The sequence below is a fragment of the Solanum dulcamara genome, chromosome 9, assembly GCF_947179165.1.
Source record: "Solanum dulcamara chromosome 9, daSolDulc1.2, whole genome shotgun sequence".
Classification (NCBI taxonomy): Eukaryota; Viridiplantae; Streptophyta; class Magnoliopsida; order Solanales; family Solanaceae; genus Solanum; species Solanum dulcamara.
This window is the reverse complement of record NC_077245.1, coordinates 3,608,364-3,628,435: the sequence shown is the minus strand read 5'-3', so window position 1 is coordinate 3,628,435 and position 20,072 is coordinate 3,608,364. Positions and strand designations below refer to the sequence as shown.

At 34.1% G+C, this 20,072-nt stretch overlaps 2 protein-coding genes across 3 annotated transcripts; both read left to right on the top strand.

Moving 5' to 3' along the window:
* Positions 1 to 1,051: 1,051 nt before the first annotated feature.
* LOC129902402 (uncharacterized) lies at positions 1,052 to 3,704 on the top strand. The gene is made up of 7 exons (XM_055977628.1): positions 1,052 to 1,327; positions 1,783 to 2,223; positions 2,308 to 2,415; positions 2,654 to 2,743; positions 2,928 to 2,996; positions 3,132 to 3,206; positions 3,282 to 3,704. The coding sequence occupies exons 1-7, from the start codon at positions 1,052 to 1,054 to the stop codon at positions 3,702 to 3,704; spliced, it is 1,482 nt and encodes a 493-aa protein (XP_055833603.1).
* Positions 3,705 to 9,657: 5,953 nt separating this feature from the next.
* LOC129904730 (uroporphyrinogen-III synthase, chloroplastic) lies at positions 9,658 to 19,254 on the top strand. Of its 2 annotated transcripts, XM_055980316.1 has the most exons (10): positions 9,658 to 9,911; positions 13,755 to 13,842; positions 14,574 to 14,640; positions 15,466 to 15,584; positions 15,764 to 15,859; positions 16,240 to 16,295; positions 16,510 to 16,595; positions 16,872 to 17,006; positions 18,566 to 18,655; positions 18,779 to 19,254. In XM_055980316.1, the coding sequence occupies exons 1-9, from the start codon at positions 9,708 to 9,710 to the stop codon at positions 18,621 to 18,623; spliced, it is 909 nt and encodes a 302-aa protein (XP_055836291.1). In that variant the 5' UTR covers positions 9,658 to 9,707; the 3' UTR covers positions 18,624 to 18,655; positions 18,779 to 19,254. The 2 variants fall into 2 exon arrangements, with proteins under 2 accessions (XP_055836291.1, XP_055836292.1); XM_055980317.1 differs by lacking the exons at positions 18,566 to 18,655; positions 18,779 to 19,254 and adding an exon at positions 18,220 to 18,559 and having other exon boundaries at positions 9,660 to 9,911.
* Positions 19,255 to 20,072: the final 818 nt, after the last annotated feature.

Below are 20,072 nucleotides of genomic sequence, written 5' to 3'. Positions count from 1 at the left end.
ATAATGTCTTTTTAAAAAGAATTTTTTTTGGAGATTTTCTATTTCTGATACATCATGTTTAAGTGTCAGTTTCTGTTGTTTTAATTTTTAATGATTCTGATACATATACATTTATGTATCAGATACATAATGTCTTTTTCAAATGTAATTTTTTGGAGATTTTTTATTTCTGATACATCATGTTTAAGTGTCAGTTTCTGTTATTTTAATTTTTAATGATTCTGATACATATACATTTATGTATCAGATACATAATATTTTTTTCAAATGTAATTTTTTGGAGATTTACTATTTCTGATACATCATGTGTAAGTGTCATTTTTTGATGTTTCAAGTTTTAATGATTCTGATACTTCTACATTTATGTATCAGAATATAATATATAACTGTTTCTGATACATCTTCTGTATGTATCAGAATCTCATCTCATGCATCATATATTTTAATACATATGATACATCGTATTTATGTATAAAGTTCAAGTTGTATTTAACCATTTTCATGTCAATGCAGGAAATGAAATACGTCATCAAGAAGATCCCGTCCCACCCATTGAGATTCGGAACGGCATATAGGGCTAATTTTCTTGATGATTTTGAATCATCAATAGGTGAAGAAGGTATAAAGTTATTTAGGCAATTCATATTTGGTCACTACTTAGATATGCCAAACTGCAATTTTCAAGGGCAAATCATCAAATGCCTCTTACTTCTTGAGGTAGACCAAAAAAAACAAAGAAGAATTGCACATTCTTCATGTGCAGGGTAATATACTACGATTTACAATAAATGATTTTGCTATCATTACTGGTTTGCGATGTACCAGTAATATCAATGACTTTCGGTATTCTGATGACCAAACAAGTAGATTATTGTTTTTATATTTTCCTGGTACCAAAAATGGGGTCAACAAAGCTCGTTTCGTTGAGCGTTTTCTAGTTGGAGGATGGAAAATAAATAAAGACGCTGTTCAGATGGCCATTCTCTATTTCATCCATATTTTTGTTTTTATTCAACTAGGTGATGCACCTATATCAGTTGATGATTTTAAAATGGTAGAAGATGGTAGGTATGAGCAATATCCATGGGGGAAAATAGCATTTTCAAAATTGATAAAAGGAATGCGTCAGGAGTTTTCAAATGCCAAACAAATATATCGTCTAGGCGGCATGCCATACACTCTGAATGTTTGGATATATGAATGTGCATCTCAAGTTCCCTCTGAAATTGCTGTAAGAGTGGGTAATAAAATTCCCAGAATTCTTAACTGGCGTGTTGTCGCCGTGAAGCCAAAATTTGAGACCTTCATGTCTACCATCTTCAGTGAGGTACATGCTTTGAATATTATTCATTTATGCACTGATTCATTATACATAAAATCTAAGATACATTATATATTCATGAACTTGATACAGTATAATTTGATTCATAAAGTAGATGTATCAGCTCATATATTTATGTATCAGGATATAAATGTATCAAGATATAATGTATCTGATACATATACTTTATATAACCTTTTTGATACATATAATTGTATGTATCAGAAACTTATTTATCAGTATTTACAGCTCATGAAAACTCTATCTTATGTATCAAATTATAATGTATCAAGAATTACATCTCATGATACATCTGCATTTATGTATCAAATAATGTTGTTTTTCTATCAGTTTAGCATGTATGAAGAATTAATATTTCTGATACATCATGTTTATGTATCAGCATTAACATGTATCAATTATTCAATTGTTTTCTGACAATCAATCAATATTTATTGCAGTATCCATGCTCCAACATTGTCCAATCTCAACATGAAATGGAATCTATTGTCATTCATGGCAGCCAACAGAAACCTGAAGTTTTAACATCGGCTGCCAAGGTCAATTTCAGAAAACCTCATGAAATCCCTGGATTTGAGGACTTTTCAACAACAACACCCACAGAATTATTAAAAAGATCCAGTCATGTCGCTGATACATCTTCTCCACCTCCTTCCAAGAGAATGAAGACTTCCCCTGCTAAAAAGCCAATTCAAGTAGAAACAGCCAACATGCACAAGGATTTCATACCACCAAATGAATCAGAAAAACCTGTTTCTCCTGACAATGTACCAGGGGCGAAGTCAGCTGTAGGAGGTGAATCTTCCGGTCATTCGGATCAAATTATTCATATGCAATTCAAAGCATTGAAGACGGCCATAAAGAAGTCTCTAAAGAGATACGTAAGTTTTTACTTTAAGATGTATCACATACAATATACTTTTAATTAGGTGATACATTCTGATTTTTCATATATATGTATCAAGGTTGACCGGAAGTTCAAGCATTTGGAGAATAAAATTGATTCAAATCACATTGATCTTTTGAAAGCCATCGACAGTATGGCGAATCGAATGACTGGCACATCATCTCAAGTTAAAACAGATGATTTTGATTAAACATTCCATGTGGTTGAACAACAAGAAGCACCTATTGGATTGGAGGTGCACAATTTTGCAAATAAATCTGACCCACTCCAAAAAAAAATGACAAATCTAATGTCCAGGAAGATATTAAGGTACATACATCATGTAATATTTAATATTTATGCTTTTAAACTTCTGGATATTTTTTATTGTCATGTATCAAATGTAAATGTTATTATGTTTTCAGAGACCTGAACCATCCACCATGATAAATCAGGTGGACAATATATCGGAACAAAGCATTTCAGCAGATGTTCCTGAATTATTTGATCAGCAAGTTTATTCTGATACATTAAAGATAATATATCAGAAATAAATTGATGAACAATTTGATTCTATATATATATATATATATTTTTTGTATAAGCTCAACCTCTTTAAATATATATATATATATATATATATATATATCTAGACATTTAGTACATATATATCATAAGTAAATGTTATTATGTTTCCAGGAAGATGAACCATCCGTCAAGATACAAAAGGTGGATGATGTATCACAACATAACATTGTAGCAGATGATGTATGATATCTGCAGATTTTTTATTAAGTAATTGGTTTTTTAAGATAATGTATGATATCCACAGTTTTTATTAAGTAATTATTTTTTTAACATTTGTAAGAACCGAAAATATTAAATTTTACACCACAATTGAAGGATGTATCAGCACACCAAATGGAACCACAAAGAGCAGATACTGATCAGCTTATTGCTGATTATGATACATTACAGGTAATGTATCAGATACATTACTGAGATAAAGTCAACATTATTAAGTTTTTTAATGACGTTATACATTACGTATAGAACACTGGAAAGAAAGATGGAAGAGTAGCCGATGATAAAACTGACAAAGTAGAAGAGCAAGTTGAGGAGATTGAAAAAGAAAAAATCAAACCAAGCACATCAGAATCCAATACTTCAGCACCATTTTCGATCAAAACTCTGGATGTGATAGATGCTCTAATATACGGACTTCCATTACCAGTCATGCCATTGACAGCTGTTAGTCATGAGCAAGTTCAGGATGAATGTCTATTACGCGATAGCCAGCTACCAACCACTCTTCCATCAAAAGCCAATGTATTGTCTGGCGATGCAAAGATACCATTTCGAAGAAGCAGGATTCCTTCGAAGATCTTACAGTCACCGTATCTTTCAAACTTTGGGTCGAGTGAAAAAGGAAAGAAAAATTTGTCAGCTGTTATGCATCAAGACACACCCTTTTGAAGATTTTGGTATATGCTATCATCCCCCATCCGAGCTTGTCACAGACTACTCTCAATGGGTAGATAAAGGACTTCTAAAATCACATGGCAACAAGTAAGTATGATATATTCAACTTATACCCATACAAGTCGTATATTATATTTGTTATGTTATTAAACTACAAGCTTCCATTCAGGAATTCGAAGAAGGATCATTACAGATCTAAGTGCTCTTCATTCGGCTTTGAAAAAATGAACTTTGTTGTAGTATTTCCTAAATATAAGAACTGATTCTACCTAATGTCACAGCCGAACAGATGCTGGAACGATAAGGTAAAAATTTCATCATAAATAATATGATACAACTCATACTAACTACCTGATACATACATATTAATGTATCTGATACATATATAGATAAATGTATCTGATACATACATAATCTGATACATGATGCTAGTTGTTATATAACTAATACTTTCTTAAAATGTGCAGCACATCGATGTAATATTTTACTACCTTCGAAAGAAATCGAAGATGCAGTTGAGCAATCAGTATCGATACACAACGACAAACTGCATTTTTAAAATTTACATCGAATATACACACACGCTACTATCACCTTCCACCTAACATTTCTACACAAGAAGATATGGCAAGGGCCACTGTTACAGCTCATCACGAGAGATCCGTGAAAAACATAATAAGAGGTTTCTCAATATCAGCCGGTTTGCCCTGGCATTTGGTAGATGAGGTATACATTCCAGTAAACTGTGATAGGGATTTTCATTGGGTTCTTGCGGTAGTTGTGTTGAAAGAGAGGTTGATACATGTGTATGATTCATCGCCTAGACGAAGAAGTAGCAACCCTTCCCTAGAGATCCAAAAGATAGCAGCAATGCTACCAACATACATGCAAGACAGTGGTTTCTTTGACAACAACGAACGTACTGATTGGTCGTCTCTTGATTCATACAAGGACAAATCAACCGGTAATATGCTTGAACCACATCACCCATTTGCAGTTGAGTATGTTGAAGGAATTGTGCAACAGGGAAGTGACAGCTTATGAGTATTAACATCGGCTATGTATACCTAAATCATTCATATGTCAATTTTACTTTTTTTAAATTCGTGTATTCCTTTCTTTGCAGGGATTGTGGAGTTTTTCTGGCCATTTTTGCTGAATATCTTAGTGATGGAATTTCTATTCCAAATACCGGACTAAACGCTGAATTCTTCCGTTCAAGATATGCCGCACTCTTATGGAGATATGGTTGTCATAAGGCCATGGATGGTTATGTTAGCGATAACGACGATCCAAAAAAACTTAGGAGAGACATATCTCCAAGCCAAGGAGAACTGATTGATCTCCAATAGTTTTTTTTATAGTAAACATTTTAGGTGATTCTGATTCTTTTAATGTATCTGATACATAAACTATAATGTATCAGATTTAATATGTTTTAATATTTCCATACATCAGATTTACTATATTTTTCTCTGGTGTCAAAATCAAATATAAAATCAAAGTTTATATTTTATATTCTACTGTATCAAACTTGTATCGAGTATAATATTCATAAGTGTCACATTTTGTGAATTCTGATACATGAATCAAGTTTTATTTATTATGATACATCATGCACATGTATCAGATTCTCATTTCTCAATATTTAATGATTCTGATACATTAATTTTTTGCATAAGAATTTTATGTCTCAAGATTTAACGTATATGATACATCTTGCTTATGTATCAGATTCGCATTTATCAAGATTTACTGCATATGATAATCTACAACCTATATCAAATAAGATCTTATGTATCACCCACAACTCTTGTGTAATTATGGTTGTCGAAAAGACAAGAATGTTTATGTTTGGGAAAATAACGATCCAAAAAATAAACCATGTGAGATTTCATTAATCCAAGTCAAGGCGAACCGATGGACGTCCTGTCTTTTATTTTAAAAAAAATTATAGCAATAAAATGTTCTAATCTTGATAATATCAACTGAAAAAAGATTTTTATATTTATGTCACGTGTCAAACTCAAATATAAAATATAATAATAGATGTTATTATATGATTCAAATAGAATGTATACCGAGATATCACAAACATCATATCTATTTAGGAATGAAATTACAAGTCTTTCTGTTGTGGCCTTCGTGGCCACAACGTCCACAAGAATTTGTGCTACTTGTTATCTTCTCACTAGCGAACTTTTTTCTCCCTTTCTTTGGTCTTCCTGGCATCCTTTTGTATATTGGCGGCAAGACAAATTCTTCCAAAATTTCCTTCGGAGCAGTCCAGTCTTTCTTATCTGGCATTGGAACCATTGGTAATTCATAAGTATTTGCCAATGCCTCTGGTTTGTAGTAATCAGAACAGTATGGGTGCAGGTCAGTAATGTTCTTGCTCTTCAACACTGCAATTGCATGTGGACATGGTATCTCGTCTAGTTGAAATCTACCACAAGTGCATGTTTTTCTCTCTAGACACACAATGTATCTTATACCTAATTCGTAAATAGAATAAAGATACTCTGATGAAGCAACAACCTGCAGGAATTATATTTCAAATATATGTATCAGTACTGCTTCCTCACATACACAACTATGTATCAGAACTGATGTAAAAGGATAATAATTATCACAGGATATACATAACAGATGAATCAACAGCCAGCAAGAAATAAATTTCACATATATGTATCAGAAAGTATGTATCAATTACAGAAATGATGTATCAGAACTGATGTATCAGTATGTATTTTAAACATGTTATGTTTATATGTGTCAGTACTTATGTATCAACTACACATTTGATGTATCCGAATTGATATATCAGTGTATAATGAGCACAGGCTATACCTGAATGATGAAGCAACAAATTGATATAAATAAACTTCACATATATCTATTAGTACTTATGTATTATCTACACAACTAATGTATCTACACTGATGTATCAGTATATATTTAGAACATGTTATGCATAACTGATTAATCATCAGCCTGAAGGAAAATAATCTTTATATATATGTATCAGAACTTATGTATCAAATGTAGAACTTATGTATCATAATTGAAGTTTCATTATTTAATTAGCACATGTTATACATAACTGATGAATCATCAGCCACCAAGAAATAAATTTCACATATATGTATCAGAAAGTATGTATCAATTACAGAAATGATGTATCAGAACTGATGTAACAATATATATGTATCAGAAAGTATGTATCATGTACCAGAACTGATGTATCAGTATATATGTGTCAGAAAGTATGTATCGTGTACCTTCATTCTCGAACACTTGATCGTGTTTGAAACTAGGATATCTTCGAATTTTCTACCCAAAGTATGTTTTGTATAAGATGCTATTTCCCTATTTTTGCAGTTCCAAGAACCAAATAACATTCTCGTTTGCTCCAAAAAGTCAATTATAGGCAGCTCTCGTGCTTCAACAAGACATCCACTGATACATTCTGCGATGTTAGAATTCATCATTCTACCCCTGTTGACAGTGGCATGAACCCTTGACCACTTTTCGTATCCTGCATTTTTTAAATATTGTGCCACCCGTTGATCGATTCTTTCAACTTTGGCCATTAATTTATCAACTTCATCTTTTCGGTATGCCTTGGCCATTGAATAGAAGATGTCACTTAGTACAACTTTGCTCCTTCTGTATTTAGTACACACATTTTTCCATATATGCCATATGCATGCAAAATGAGAAACATTGGGAAATATCATGCTTACACTCTTGATTATGCTTTCGTTTCTATCTAATACAACACACATATTGTCCCTCTCTCCAAATGTATTTTTGAAATTCTGAAAAATCCACGTCCATGATGAATCATTTTCCGTATCAACAATACCATACGCCAACGGCAATATACAACCTAATAAATCAATAATAGCGATACAATAGTTATTAGAATTCATCAGAATCACAACAAACGTGAAAAATGAGATGACACATTGTTATTCAATAAGAAACAGTATAAGAAAGTAATACCTGCCCCATCAAGTGTGCTAGCTGATACAAACGTCCCTTTATAAGGTCCATCAAGATGTGCACCGTCAACAACAACTACTAGTCGACAAAACTGAAACCCCTCATCAAGGGCCTTAACGCTATGAACAAATACATAAACTCATCAGTTGATGACTTGTGTATACTTATGTACGAATTTGGATATACGGTTTTTAGAATATGTATGTATACAGGCAGCTGTCTATATCCATCAGCAGGTTTTCCCCTTAACATCTCCAAAGCATGCTCTTTTGAACGCCATGCCTGTTGATAGGTAATATCAATTCCATACGCTGATTTAATATCCTCTCGTATATCATTAGGGGTGACAATTCTCTTATGATTAACCAATTTAGGTGCTGTGAATGCACTAACAAAAACCTTTGTAGCATGAACTTTGTTGAAAATCCTATCTCTCAGTGCACATGAATGTTCACTATTGAAATATCTAACTTTGAATATATCGGATTTTTTTCAATATGAAGCTTTCATTCTCCAACAACAGTCGTCTGAAAGGCATACTAATATATAACTGTATTTGTATAAAAAAAATGACATGTATCATACCAATATTTTTTCATTTATAATATCAACAAATAAAGTGACATACTGATAGGAAGTGTGTCAACCCATGTACTTGATACATGCTTCTTTGTATGTATTATTAAAAAAAAAATTTTGATACATAGAGTATTATGAATCTGATACATACTGACAACATTATTATCATTTTTTAACTGAGTTACAGAAATGGAGTTTTGATGTATCATGACAGAAAAAATTATTTTATTTTAAGAATGTATCAGATACACACATTAATATGTATCTGATACATACTGTTGGATACTATCCAATATCAAAATTTCCAAATGCAGAATATGCGCATACCTTTTACTGTCGGTTCTTTTAACCTTGAAATTAAATTCATTATTGATTTTGTATTTGGCCATTACATCAACTAGAGTTGCTTTATCCTTATAGAATTTATTCTCCTTCACTTCCGCACCATTTGTATCATCTATGTAGTTCGTCAACTCCAATTCTGCTATATAACAATTTGCAATATCGGGTAATTTTGATACAATGAGGGATGTATAGTAATTAGACTTTTCCATTATGGGATTTAGGTAAAGTTTACAAAGAAAAAATACTAATCAGATTTGGAGCCCGTTTGGATTAGCTTATAAGTTGTTTTCAATTTTTTTGAGTGTTTGACTAATCAACTTAAAGTCATTTTGTGCTTAAAATAAGCCCAAAATAATAATTAGATTTGTTTGACTTAACTTATTTAAAATAACTTATAAGATGAAAAAATTTATAAGCCAAAAAAATAAATTAGGTTACCCCAATTATTTTTAGCTTAAAATAAATAATTTTATCCAAACAGGGTCTTGGTATCATTGTGATAAGCAAAGATTATACAATTCCAAACTTAACTTTTGCCTCATTGAAAGAGGAAAAGATGATAGTGGCATCACTTTATTAAAACCCCTTTATTAATTAATTAATTCTCCCACATTATTGGTAATAGACACCCCTCTTCCTTAATTTGCTTTTACTTGAGCATTAAAAAAGGAGTCAAATTTAATCATTTAAATCTGTTGCATCATGGGGCACACACCTTAGATCCTGTTCCTACAACTCACCTCCAAATCAATATTTTTCCATACCTAAATCTAACCATTTGATTCGAATTAACGGTTTGGATCAAGGTTTTGCTTTCTCCGCAGAACACCTGATCATAACTAACCATCATTTGCCTACAATGGTGGGTAGGTCACAGCAGATAATAGGCCCTGCAAATAGGACACGTGTCAGTACCACAATTTCTTATCCTTCCAGCTTTGACACCTGTTCTGCTGAAAATTAATTAATTAATACTAATACTCCAATTAAATTAAAGATATTGAGAGTATTTAAAATCAGTTACAGGCTTACAGCTGTCAGTCCTCAGAGCAACACGTTCCACAAATGTCTTCTCTCTCCTCCTTCTCTCCTCCGTTGACGTCGTCGTCTTCTTCCGCAACGCAGCAGCGGCGGAGTTGCTTCCGTCGTTCATACAGAGGCGGCGCGTGCGTTTCACTTTCATCGGTCACAATTTCGTGCTCGACGAAGGATCCGAAAGTTGTTGTCACCAGAGAACGCGGCAAGAATGGCAAGCTCATCAATGCTCTGGTACTTTTAGTTTTTCGGTTTTATGCTGATTTCTTAATTTCGAGTTTTTATTTGGATTCCTGATATTATGTCGAAGTTATAGGGTTTATGTGGTTGTTTCGAGTTGGTTCATGATTGTTGCAAGAAATAAAATTTTTGAGCAGGTACCATTTTTGTTTGTTTTTCGCAATTACATTGGTATAATGGTAGTAACACATTAGATGTTTGATCAAATGCTTAAGTAAGTTAAACTTTTTAAGCTATTGATCACTTACCGTTTATAGGATGAGAAAACGGTATGGTGGAGAAAAGGAACAGTGAACTGCAAATTAGTCTACAAATCAGGAAGCATTTGGTTTAGTGGTACTGTCAAGTGTAACACCCCGTCTTAGTATAGAATGACAAATGTAGTGTTAAATGAAGCTTGAAGGTCAAGGGAGCCTTAACACAAAAGTTAAGTTGAAGGCTATATCATGGACAATTTTTCTGAATGATTTTGGATAAGGTCCAACTTCAAACGAGTGTATCTCCCAAGATATGATGAAGAGTTAAGGGTTGGATTACCTATCAAATTAAAGGTGTTTGAGTCTAGTTTCCAACAAAACAACCGTTCCTTTGGAGCGCATGACCTTGTTGACTCATCTATGAGAAACATGTGATGGAGAGGTTGTGCCTTAGGGGCGAAAGAGGTTTTAGCCTTGCATACCTTGTTTTTTGACTTAGAATAACTATGAAGAATTTATCATTCCTTTGGGACTTTAATCTACAAATAAGGTGATGGAGCTAGTATTAGCAGCTAAACAACAAGTATGGTCCGTAAAACTGGTACATCAAATGCTTAACGAGCGATGAGTTCACCAAGCCCTTAAATGAGCAGTGTTTCTCCACACACTTCCTTTTTGTCTTATAATAATATCATACTGCCTTCTTATGAAGTCAACAAATACTCCCAACCTTTACATCACATAAAACAACCCTCAAACTTCTCTATACAACATAAAAACTTGAACTCACGGGTTTCAATCACCGTCCCATGAGCTCTCACTAAAAATGCGTCTAGAATGCTCCTATGAGCTCATAGATGAAGGTGGGAGTAAAACCTTATCGTGGCTATCAAAATCTTGGAGTTTCTTCACTTTGAAGTAACCTTTGATTCACTATAATCGAGGAAGAACCATTATAAGCACCACGTGATTAACGGGGAATATCCGTTCTTTAACCTTGAATTAACTTACTGTCATGACCTGAGACACCCCCTAGTCGTAACATGGTGCTTAGAGCCACAAGTGATCCCAAGCTAACTCATGGTTTGACATGACACTAAGACCTGCATAATTAACAACTTAAAATAACTAATGTGGAAGCTGAGTCTGAATAATAAATATTAGATTCCAAAGCAATATATGGAACATATGACTAAAACATAAGCTGAAGCTAAACTGATTGTCTGAAAGCCTTTACTAAGATGAGTTACTGGGACAAATCCTTAACTAACTTTGACTGTTTGAAGACTAAAGAACGACCATGAAATAAATAAAGATAAAGGTCGTCTTTGGAAGATGAGGACTTACCAATGTTGATGCTATGCTGACTGAAAGCGTACTAGCTGTGAGCTGGATACTGAGCGTCTGAATCTATATTATAAAATAATATAATGCGGGAGTATGCGATTAATACTTTGAATGTACTGAGTATGTAGGGTATGCATGATAAAGAGGTGACCGGACATACTGAATCTGCGATGCTGAGCTGAAATAACATGACTAATGCAATGACCATTTAGTAAAACATACAACTGGTAAGTACAAAAAACTGCATTAACTTACTACAGGGTCATGAAACATCTGAGCCTACACTGTGGGAGATACTAAAGTCGACATATACTCATGTGAGATAGACATGGAGTTTGATGTATAATCCCATTGAAAAGGGTCTAATATACCTTGTCATAGTATATATAAAGGCTTATCTGATCTGATGTGGTACCACTAAGTTGATAATGTGTGCCTACAAGGGCTACACAGACCTACTGTGGCACGTAGTTTTGGGACTTAGGAATCGTTACTAAAGGTCTTAGTGGACGCTAACCGTGACCCTTCATCCTTAAGATCCGCTCGGTGCTAAGTAACTTCCAATGGAAACATGTTGATTAACTGATAATATAAATAAACTAAGAATACTGAATGATATTGATAAAACAAATAATATGAATTGCTCATGAATACTGATAACAATGGACAACAATTGGTAGACACTTTATCTGAAAACATTTAAAATTATGAGAAACTGATAATCTGAGACATGCAAATATCTATGTATTGAGGGTTCATGAAAATACCATTTAGAAGTACTAAATTATAGGTGAAAACACATAATTAAACTATTCATGAGAAGAATGAAAAATATTATAGAATTCATGCTTTTCCATAAAACCCTATGCTTGTAGAAATCATGAACTTAAAACTAGGTTTACTTGGGACTCAATAGGTGAAAGGATACCGTTGATGAAATCCCACATACCTGGAATGAAAGCCCCTTAGCTTGATTTCTTGAACTGAAGTTTGAAGCTATGGAACCCTATTTCATGCTTGAGAGGAGTTTGATCGCATTGTTTGATATGTTCTAAGTTTTAAGCGTATGGGAGGGGTTTTTAGTCGACCTATCAGAGGCAATCTCTGAGGGCCATCTATGGTCCATAGATTCCTTTCGTAGAAAGCAGGCTAAACTTCGTCTTGTTTACACATACCTCATCTCCCTTTCTCTGTCATTCTCGAGTCTCATACCTTTACTAACTGATACTTTCGTCATCTTTCTCTCAATAGGTGAGATCAAAACTCGAACCTTGAGATTCTAATCATGGCTTGCTTATTTATCATCTCATGATCTGATAGGAACTTCACATTCACTTACCGTTCTGAGCTCAATCGAGTGGAGTAGAATGATTCCTTAAAGTATAGCTCTATTGCATGAAATTATACATGAACGAAGGGTAATTGTTCCTGAATGTTCCTGTAGCCTCCCCCTTTTAGGTGCAGTAGATTTGATTCACAAAGTCAAAAAGGAGGATGTAGTGAAGAGCATTAAATCATGTGCAGGCATGTGTATGATTCATTTGTTGCATTCTGGATTTTCAACATGGTGTGCTTGGTATGAAGGAAATATTTTCTCAAAAAATCCGAGAGTAAGTCATTTTCTTTTGTTGCCAGAAATATTTCTCCAATTTTCACCAAAAAGAGGAAAATGACATCCCATGAGTAATGTGGAAGATGTTTTTTCTCACAACAATCTCAACTCTTAATTTCATACCTGCTCCAATAAAACGCATTATTATCATTTTAATACTCAAAAATTTCATGAAAGTGATATCACTCCTCAACAAAATATTTCTCAAATATATTTTCCCCTCACTAACCGAACCAAATACTTGAAAGTATTTTCCAGAAAAATATTTTCCTTAAAATGACTTATTTTTTGGAAAATGTTTTTTGTCAAAGCAAGCTCACATGTTCATAAAAACTACTATCTAGCTGGCAATACATTTTTGTTTGCTTTCTACTAGGGGAGAAAAGAAGCAAACGAGCGACAGGGATTTCAAATCCTTTCCCGAATCACGTGGTTCTCCTCGTAAGATAAGAGAGAAATAAATAAATGAAGTAGGAAAAAGGTACCCGTAAAATATATATGAAATTATCATGAATGAGGACAAACAACTTCTTAAGGATGCCAAGTTTCTAACACCAAAGGTCCAGTGATTGGGACTTGATAAATGTGCAGCAAACTATTTTTTAGCTTGGATGTCTCTCTAGAAAGTAGTAAATTTGGCGTCCTCTATAATTATGTTTTCCCTCTTTTTCATGCTTACAGGTCAGACATGGGATTGATTCTCTTGAGTTTCCTCTCATTCAGCACATGCACTTACCTGATCTAGACAGACTCACGTCTATATTAAGTGGTAGGTTCTTGCTAATCATAATTCATATTTGCTTGCCTGAGACTCAGCGTCGAGCATCTGTGTACATTTATTTCTATTGCATTTTTCATTTCTCTTCATTGTACGATTTCTAGCTGATTTCTACTAATGCCTTAGATTTGCTTTGTCACAAAATAAACAATTTAAAGACAATTTGTTTCAAAGGTTGGATTGGTGCTCTATATTAGAATTCTAAACAAAATAGATTGTTGCTCTTTCTTTAAATACAATTTTCCGAGCTTTCAAGGTCAAATGACATTTTTCCAAGGAATGTTTATGGTTATCCTTTTATTGAATGTGCAAAATTGGCACTGGCACTAATATTTTCATTGCTTCTTGTTAGCAAAAGAGAATTATAGACTATGGAGATGACATTTTTTGAACAATAGCATATTGTGCATTCAGACACAAATAAAGTGAGGTCATTGCTTTAAGATATTGCTAGCCAAGTAATTCCATTACTTCATTTTTATTGCTATTGCTATTATAAATATAAATCAAACAGCCATTGCAATAATACCCAAGTCTATAGAAATTACATAGTTCATTTGCACTTGCATACATTATTTTGTTATTATTGCAATTGCTGAGACAAGTGGTAAAATCACCATTATTACTTCCTCGTGAAATTGTTAAATAACTAACAGATTAACATGTTCTCTGCTGTCTTGAGTGGCACTAATGCTTTTCCCCATTTCTTCTTGTGATAACAGAGGCCACGTTTGACTGGATTATCATTACTTCACCAGAGGCGGGAAAGGTTTTTCTTGATGCTTGGAAGTAAGATTAGGTTGAAATTTACCAGTAAAGAGGGTTAATCTTGGCTAAAGTTCTTCGCCTTATGGTGTTAAATAACTAAAATAACCCTTTGACTGGTTTTTAGTACAGTTCCTCTATTCTGGAGAATTCTGTGAAGTTGGATTTAAAAATATAAAAATGTTGAGAAATATACAAGATCTGATGTTAAGTCAAATCATTTTGCGTTTGACTTGTCAGTAAAACAAGTCATTGCTATGTTTAATAACATTGCTGCTTAATTGTGTAGACAAATCGGCTTTCTTAATCATGGTTTCAAAATGTTGTAGAATCTTATGTACTATTTGAAGATATTTCATTTGACTTCCATAAGTTTGAGAAAGTTCAGTTGTATTGAGATGCAAATACTTCCTATATAATATGGTTATTCTCATATTAAGTTTGATCATCCACTGAATGATGTGTAGCTTTATGAGACAAATAGCACCTGCTAAGCATTATCATCAACCCCAGTTCTGGTTGAACCTGCCATCTCAATAACTGTGTATTTTTTCCTAAATGAAGCATTGAAAACTTGTATAAAAGACTTTCAGTTGATTGTCAGCATACACAAAAAGCAAGAGTCATTATAGTGTCTCCTGTTATGTGTGTACTTATGTTGTCAAATGAAGTATTTGAACTAAAAAATGGTACAATAATTAGTTCCCAAAAAATATGATTGTGTACTGTGTATGGTTTTCTTTACTGTTATTTGTTGAAAGTAGCCTCAAATTCTTTAAGCTGTCTAAATGAGCTATGTTTACTTTTGCACTCTCTGGTCCCTCATACTTAATCTATTTTGTTACTTAGAGCTGCTGGGACTCCATCTGTCAGAGTAGGGGTCGTTGGATCTGGTACAGCTTGCGTATTTGATGAAGCTGTTCAGTCTTCAAAGCAGTATCTTGATGTGGCATTTGCACCATCGAAGGGTATTGAGTGAACTTTCCAAAGCAGTATCTCTTATGACACATGTGCCTCAGGGATGACACTTGTATTTGTCATTCATTTAAATACCTTTTTGTACTTGCAAACAGCTCTGCATTAAAAATTTGGCTGATATATGTTTTTGCCTGCCAGACTAAAAATTTCATTCTGATTGCATTTTCAGCAACTGGCAAATTTTTAGCTTTAGAGCTTCCAAAGAATGGAAAGGACAAGTGCACTGTTCTCTATCCTGCTTCAGCAAAAGCCAGCACTGACATTGGTGTGTGCAATACTGTTCCACTCTTTATGTTTCCGTCTCTCCTCATTCCTCCATCAATCTGATTTCATACAGAAATCTCTTTTCCATGTATTCTCGTTACGATTTTTTTGGTTCTGTAGGGGATCTATAGTTTCTGTGTAGGTATCTTTTTCTATTGCCAACCATTATTCAGAAAAAAAGTGGAAAAAGAAAGAACAAAGAAACAGACTAACCACAAAAATCACAGTTCCTTACCTTTCTTCCCGTCCATTATCTGTACAAGATCCTGATTCATCCAATATCTTGCAACTGTCTAACCTTCATGTTTAATATGCAAAATTTCCTCAGAATATGAAACTATTTTGAGCAGCTTTGAACTGACATACGACTCTTTATTTCAGAGGAAGGACTTTTTGGGCGGGGATTCGAGGTTACTCGGCTGAACACATACACAACGGTATAATATTTTTTTTACTGCCCCATGGACAAGAAAAAGTCATTTGTGCTTGCAAATTTGGTTAATACACACTTACCCAGAAAAGAGGGTCACTTGTCATTTTTTTCATGGCATATGGTCAAAGTTTAGATAGAGCACCACATTTGGATCCTTCTCTTGAGATAAAACTAATTAGATCGCATCTTGCTGAGCATAATCTTTCCATTTCTTGCAGGCACCAGTTGATCATGTTGATCAATATTTTCTTGAACTAGCACTCTCTGCTCCTGTTGTTGCTGTAGCATCTCCTTCTGCCCTCAGGTACAATGCTCCAAATTGTTCATTTTTATCGCAAAAGGAGACGGATGACACGTTGATATCTAATATTGGCATAAGCAAGTGCACTAGTTTCTATAGCTGATGGTGGTAATTACGCTAACATGCTAGAAAATATTATACAGATGTTTCCAGATATTGTTCATTGAGCCAGGGAACATAATTGTATCCTAATGTTCTTCATCCTTCTACCTTAATTAATAGTCTTTACTCTCTTTCTCCTTTCTCATTCGTTTGTCATTCTGCTGGGTTATGTGACAGGGTATGGGCTAGTCTTATTCCTACATCGAGACAGTGGGACAATGCTGTTGCATGTATTGGGGAGACGACAGCTTCTGCAGCTAAAAGACTTGGGTTCAGAAATATATACTATCCAACAAGTCCTGGTCTTGAAGGGTAACTTGTTGAACCAAGTCTCCTATCCTGTTTTTCTAATTGCGACTTTTCTCCCTTTCTGATTGTGTCCCTAATATTATAAGATACTTTGATTATGTTTTGCTAGAAGAACAGTGCTACTTCCAATATGACAATTGCTATTTTAGCGTCTATGTTTGCCTCGAGTATTATCTCTTTTGCTGTGAAGTAACTATTCACTGCCATCTGTCAGGAGTTGGATGTGTGAAGAGAATGAAACATCAAATGAAAGCCTGTGTTGCATTCTGTTCTGTCTTTATATTTTCTTTCTGTTTTTTTTTCCTTCAAAAATCTTATCTAGGATTCATATATTCTTTGTTTGTCCCTTCTAACCTTTGTAGTTTTCTATTTAAATTATACAAAAAACCAGTGAGGATTATCCCAGATACCATTTCATAAGACTTCACTTTCCGCTGCATAGGGCTATCTCTTAGAAATTTTAACCTTCCTACAACCAATCACGATATGATTTTTTCAACCTTTTTAATATTATGGAACTCAATGTTAAATGAGACTCGCTTCTTTCAAGAGTTCACCTACAAAACACTGCAGAAATTCTAAGACCCATTCTTTTCTATTCCTACCTATTACCACATTTTTCTTGTGTCTTAGTAGCGGCTCTATATTACGCCGTAGTACTTTATTGAAATGGTAATTACTACTACTGCTGCTGCTACTTTCGAGAGTTATTATCTTGGTAAGTAGCTTTTAGTGAAGGGTAACATTCTAGTAAGTAGCTTTTAAGAAGAGACTATAATCCTCCTTGTTGACTCATTTTAAGAATATTGTTTATATTTGTTATATTAGTTAGAATCAACTACGGAGATATTATTTATTTGTAGTTATGTCTTTCCTAATTTAGACTAGGTGTATGTTCTGTATAAACACCCAATAGCTTGGGAGGATGATCTAGCAATACATTCTCAATTTTTTTTTCCGTGTATCTCTTTATTTTTCACATTCTTATCTAATGAAGGGCAAAGCACCGCTGCTAACTAGCCTTTTGATGCCTCTTGTCTTGGCAATCTAAACTCCCATCTGACTAGAAGGTTATATGAGTAAATTGGGTGATTTTGTGACTTTGCTACAAGTACAATTTGAATATTTTGTTTTTCATTCTTTTACAACCCTATCAAATAAAAATCAGACTAGATTTTAGTCAAATGCTAGTATTGAAGTTATTCCATGGAGACAGGCTCAAGCATTTAGGAGCTAGGGTTGAGTGGCTTGGTGAATGATCATACAGAGTGTGGTGGAGAATCTTTCTTGTCAAGCACCAGATTTCAAGTGTTAGGTTCTTGGCTTGTTCCTAAATGCTAAGTATGAGTACTCGTGATAGGACCCGGTTCTCAATTGGAGGAAAAGACCATGCTGATATGCTCATTGACCCATGGGAGCGTTACCTCTCCTGCTGACTCTTTTAAGGATGTAGTGAGATATGTAGGAGGCAGGGATTATATATTGGTTTCCATTTTCTATTATGTGTTTGTCAGATTCACTTAAATTTGATCTACTTGATGCTATGAAGTCACATGGTGCAGGTGGGTAAGCAGCGTTCTGGAAGCATTAGAAGTCCGCGAGCAAGTCCAAAAGGTCTAAGATTTGTGCAGTGTGGCTTCTGGTATTTTGTGGTAAATTATTTTTCCAAAGTTGATATTATTCATCACAGACCATAATACATAGTCCAACAGACAGACATTTTGAAAATGATTGATGTGCACGCCACTCTAAAATAGTTTATATGTTACTTACAGAAATTGATGTATCTTCACACGCTTGGCTGAGAGGATTCGGGTTCCACTCCATGGTCTCATCTTTACAATGACAAAGCTGATTAAAAGCTTTTCGTACTTTCATCTTCAACACTGTGGAGTATTTTGGAATCTTGTGGCATTTATGTGTAGAAGCGCAGAAGTGTAGGATCTGATTAACACAGCACATGAGGAGAGATAAAGTTTTTGTCGCGCAGAGATGTTTCCCACTTGTCTAGCCAACTTTTTTGTGAAGTAAAGGCCGTCTTCCTGGAATAGGATCTTTTCACTGTAATTGTTCCATACATAGATACATCTCTTTTGTTTCTCTTTGTTTTTTCTGTAATATTTTTATGGCTTGAAGCCTGATGTCTTCAGAAATGACTAAAGACAGTATCCTCAAAAGAGAAACAAGGCCAAATGTATTTATCTAAATATGAGTCATTCCTTGTAATGCATAATGTATTGATTTTTCTGTTCTTTTACTTGTAGTACTGAAATCTCAACTGTCTGCATGGCTCATAGTTTTTCAATATAGTAACATAACAGCTCTATGGAGGGAGAGCAAACTCATCCCCTTGTCTTAGCAATCTGCAGAAAATTACACTCGTGTTGTTAGATGACTTTGAGTTCTTTTAATGGTTCAGATCCTAAATAATTCGGGATTAAAATTGGTATAATTTACATAAATTTCATAGTGTTAAGAGTTGATTACATTATTTTTCTACTCTTTTTTTAAATTACAAAAATCCCTTGAAATTTATGAATTTCGGATACATCACCGGATTTTTGGATACATAGGGGAGGGATGCATCAGAGAAGGGATAGGACATCCAGATACATAGGAGAGGGATGTATCCAAGAGGGGATAAAGATATATCAGTGAGAAGAGAGTGATGTATTCGAGAGGGAATAGGGACATATCAATGAAAGGAAAGTGATGTATTTGAGAGGGAATTTTTGAATTTTTTTAAATGATAATTTTTTTTTAGAGATTATAATAAAACAAGATGTATATTTAGGTAATTTTCCACAAAAATTGACCAACCCAAATATTCACTTGCTGCATAATGTTTTTGAAGTTGTAGTTAATTGTTTTTAGGTCCCATACTACATTGAGAAATTTGTCTTTGCAAAGGTGAAATCATGGCAAGTACTGCACGCTCTAATAAATTTAAGACTAGTGTGTATTTTAGTACCTCTTTGATCTGCATCCCAATGCCAATGTCTTTTTCCACTATTCCTTACGCCATTGCTGACATTGGCATGCTTTGCCTGAGAAACCAAAATCTACTCT

Bases quoted from the DNA above. Each gene is read 5' to 3' on its own strand.
- LOC129902402 (XM_055977628.1), top strand. From the start codon at position 1,052: ATGGTAGAAGATGGTAGGTATGAGCAATATCCATGGGGGAAAATAGCA. The intron at 2,416-2,653 runs GTTAAAACAGAT...TTATGTTTTCAG, and splicing joins TGACTGGCACATCATCTCAA to AGACCTGAACCATCCACCAT. The intron at 2,744-2,927 runs GTTTATTCTGAT...TTATGTTTCCAG, and splicing joins CTGAATTATTTGATCAGCAA to GAAGATGAACCATCCGTCAA.
- LOC129904730 (XM_055980316.1), top strand. From the start codon at position 9,708: ATGTCTTCTCTCTCCTCCTTCTCTCCTCCGTTGACGTCGTCGTCTTCT. The intron at 9,912-13,754 runs GTACTTTTAGTT...TCATGCTTACAG, and splicing joins GCAAGCTCATCAATGCTCTG to GTCAGACATGGGATTGATTC. The intron at 15,585-15,763 runs GTATTGAGTGAA...TTGCATTTTCAG, and splicing joins GGCATTTGCACCATCGAAGG to CAACTGGCAAATTTTTAGCT.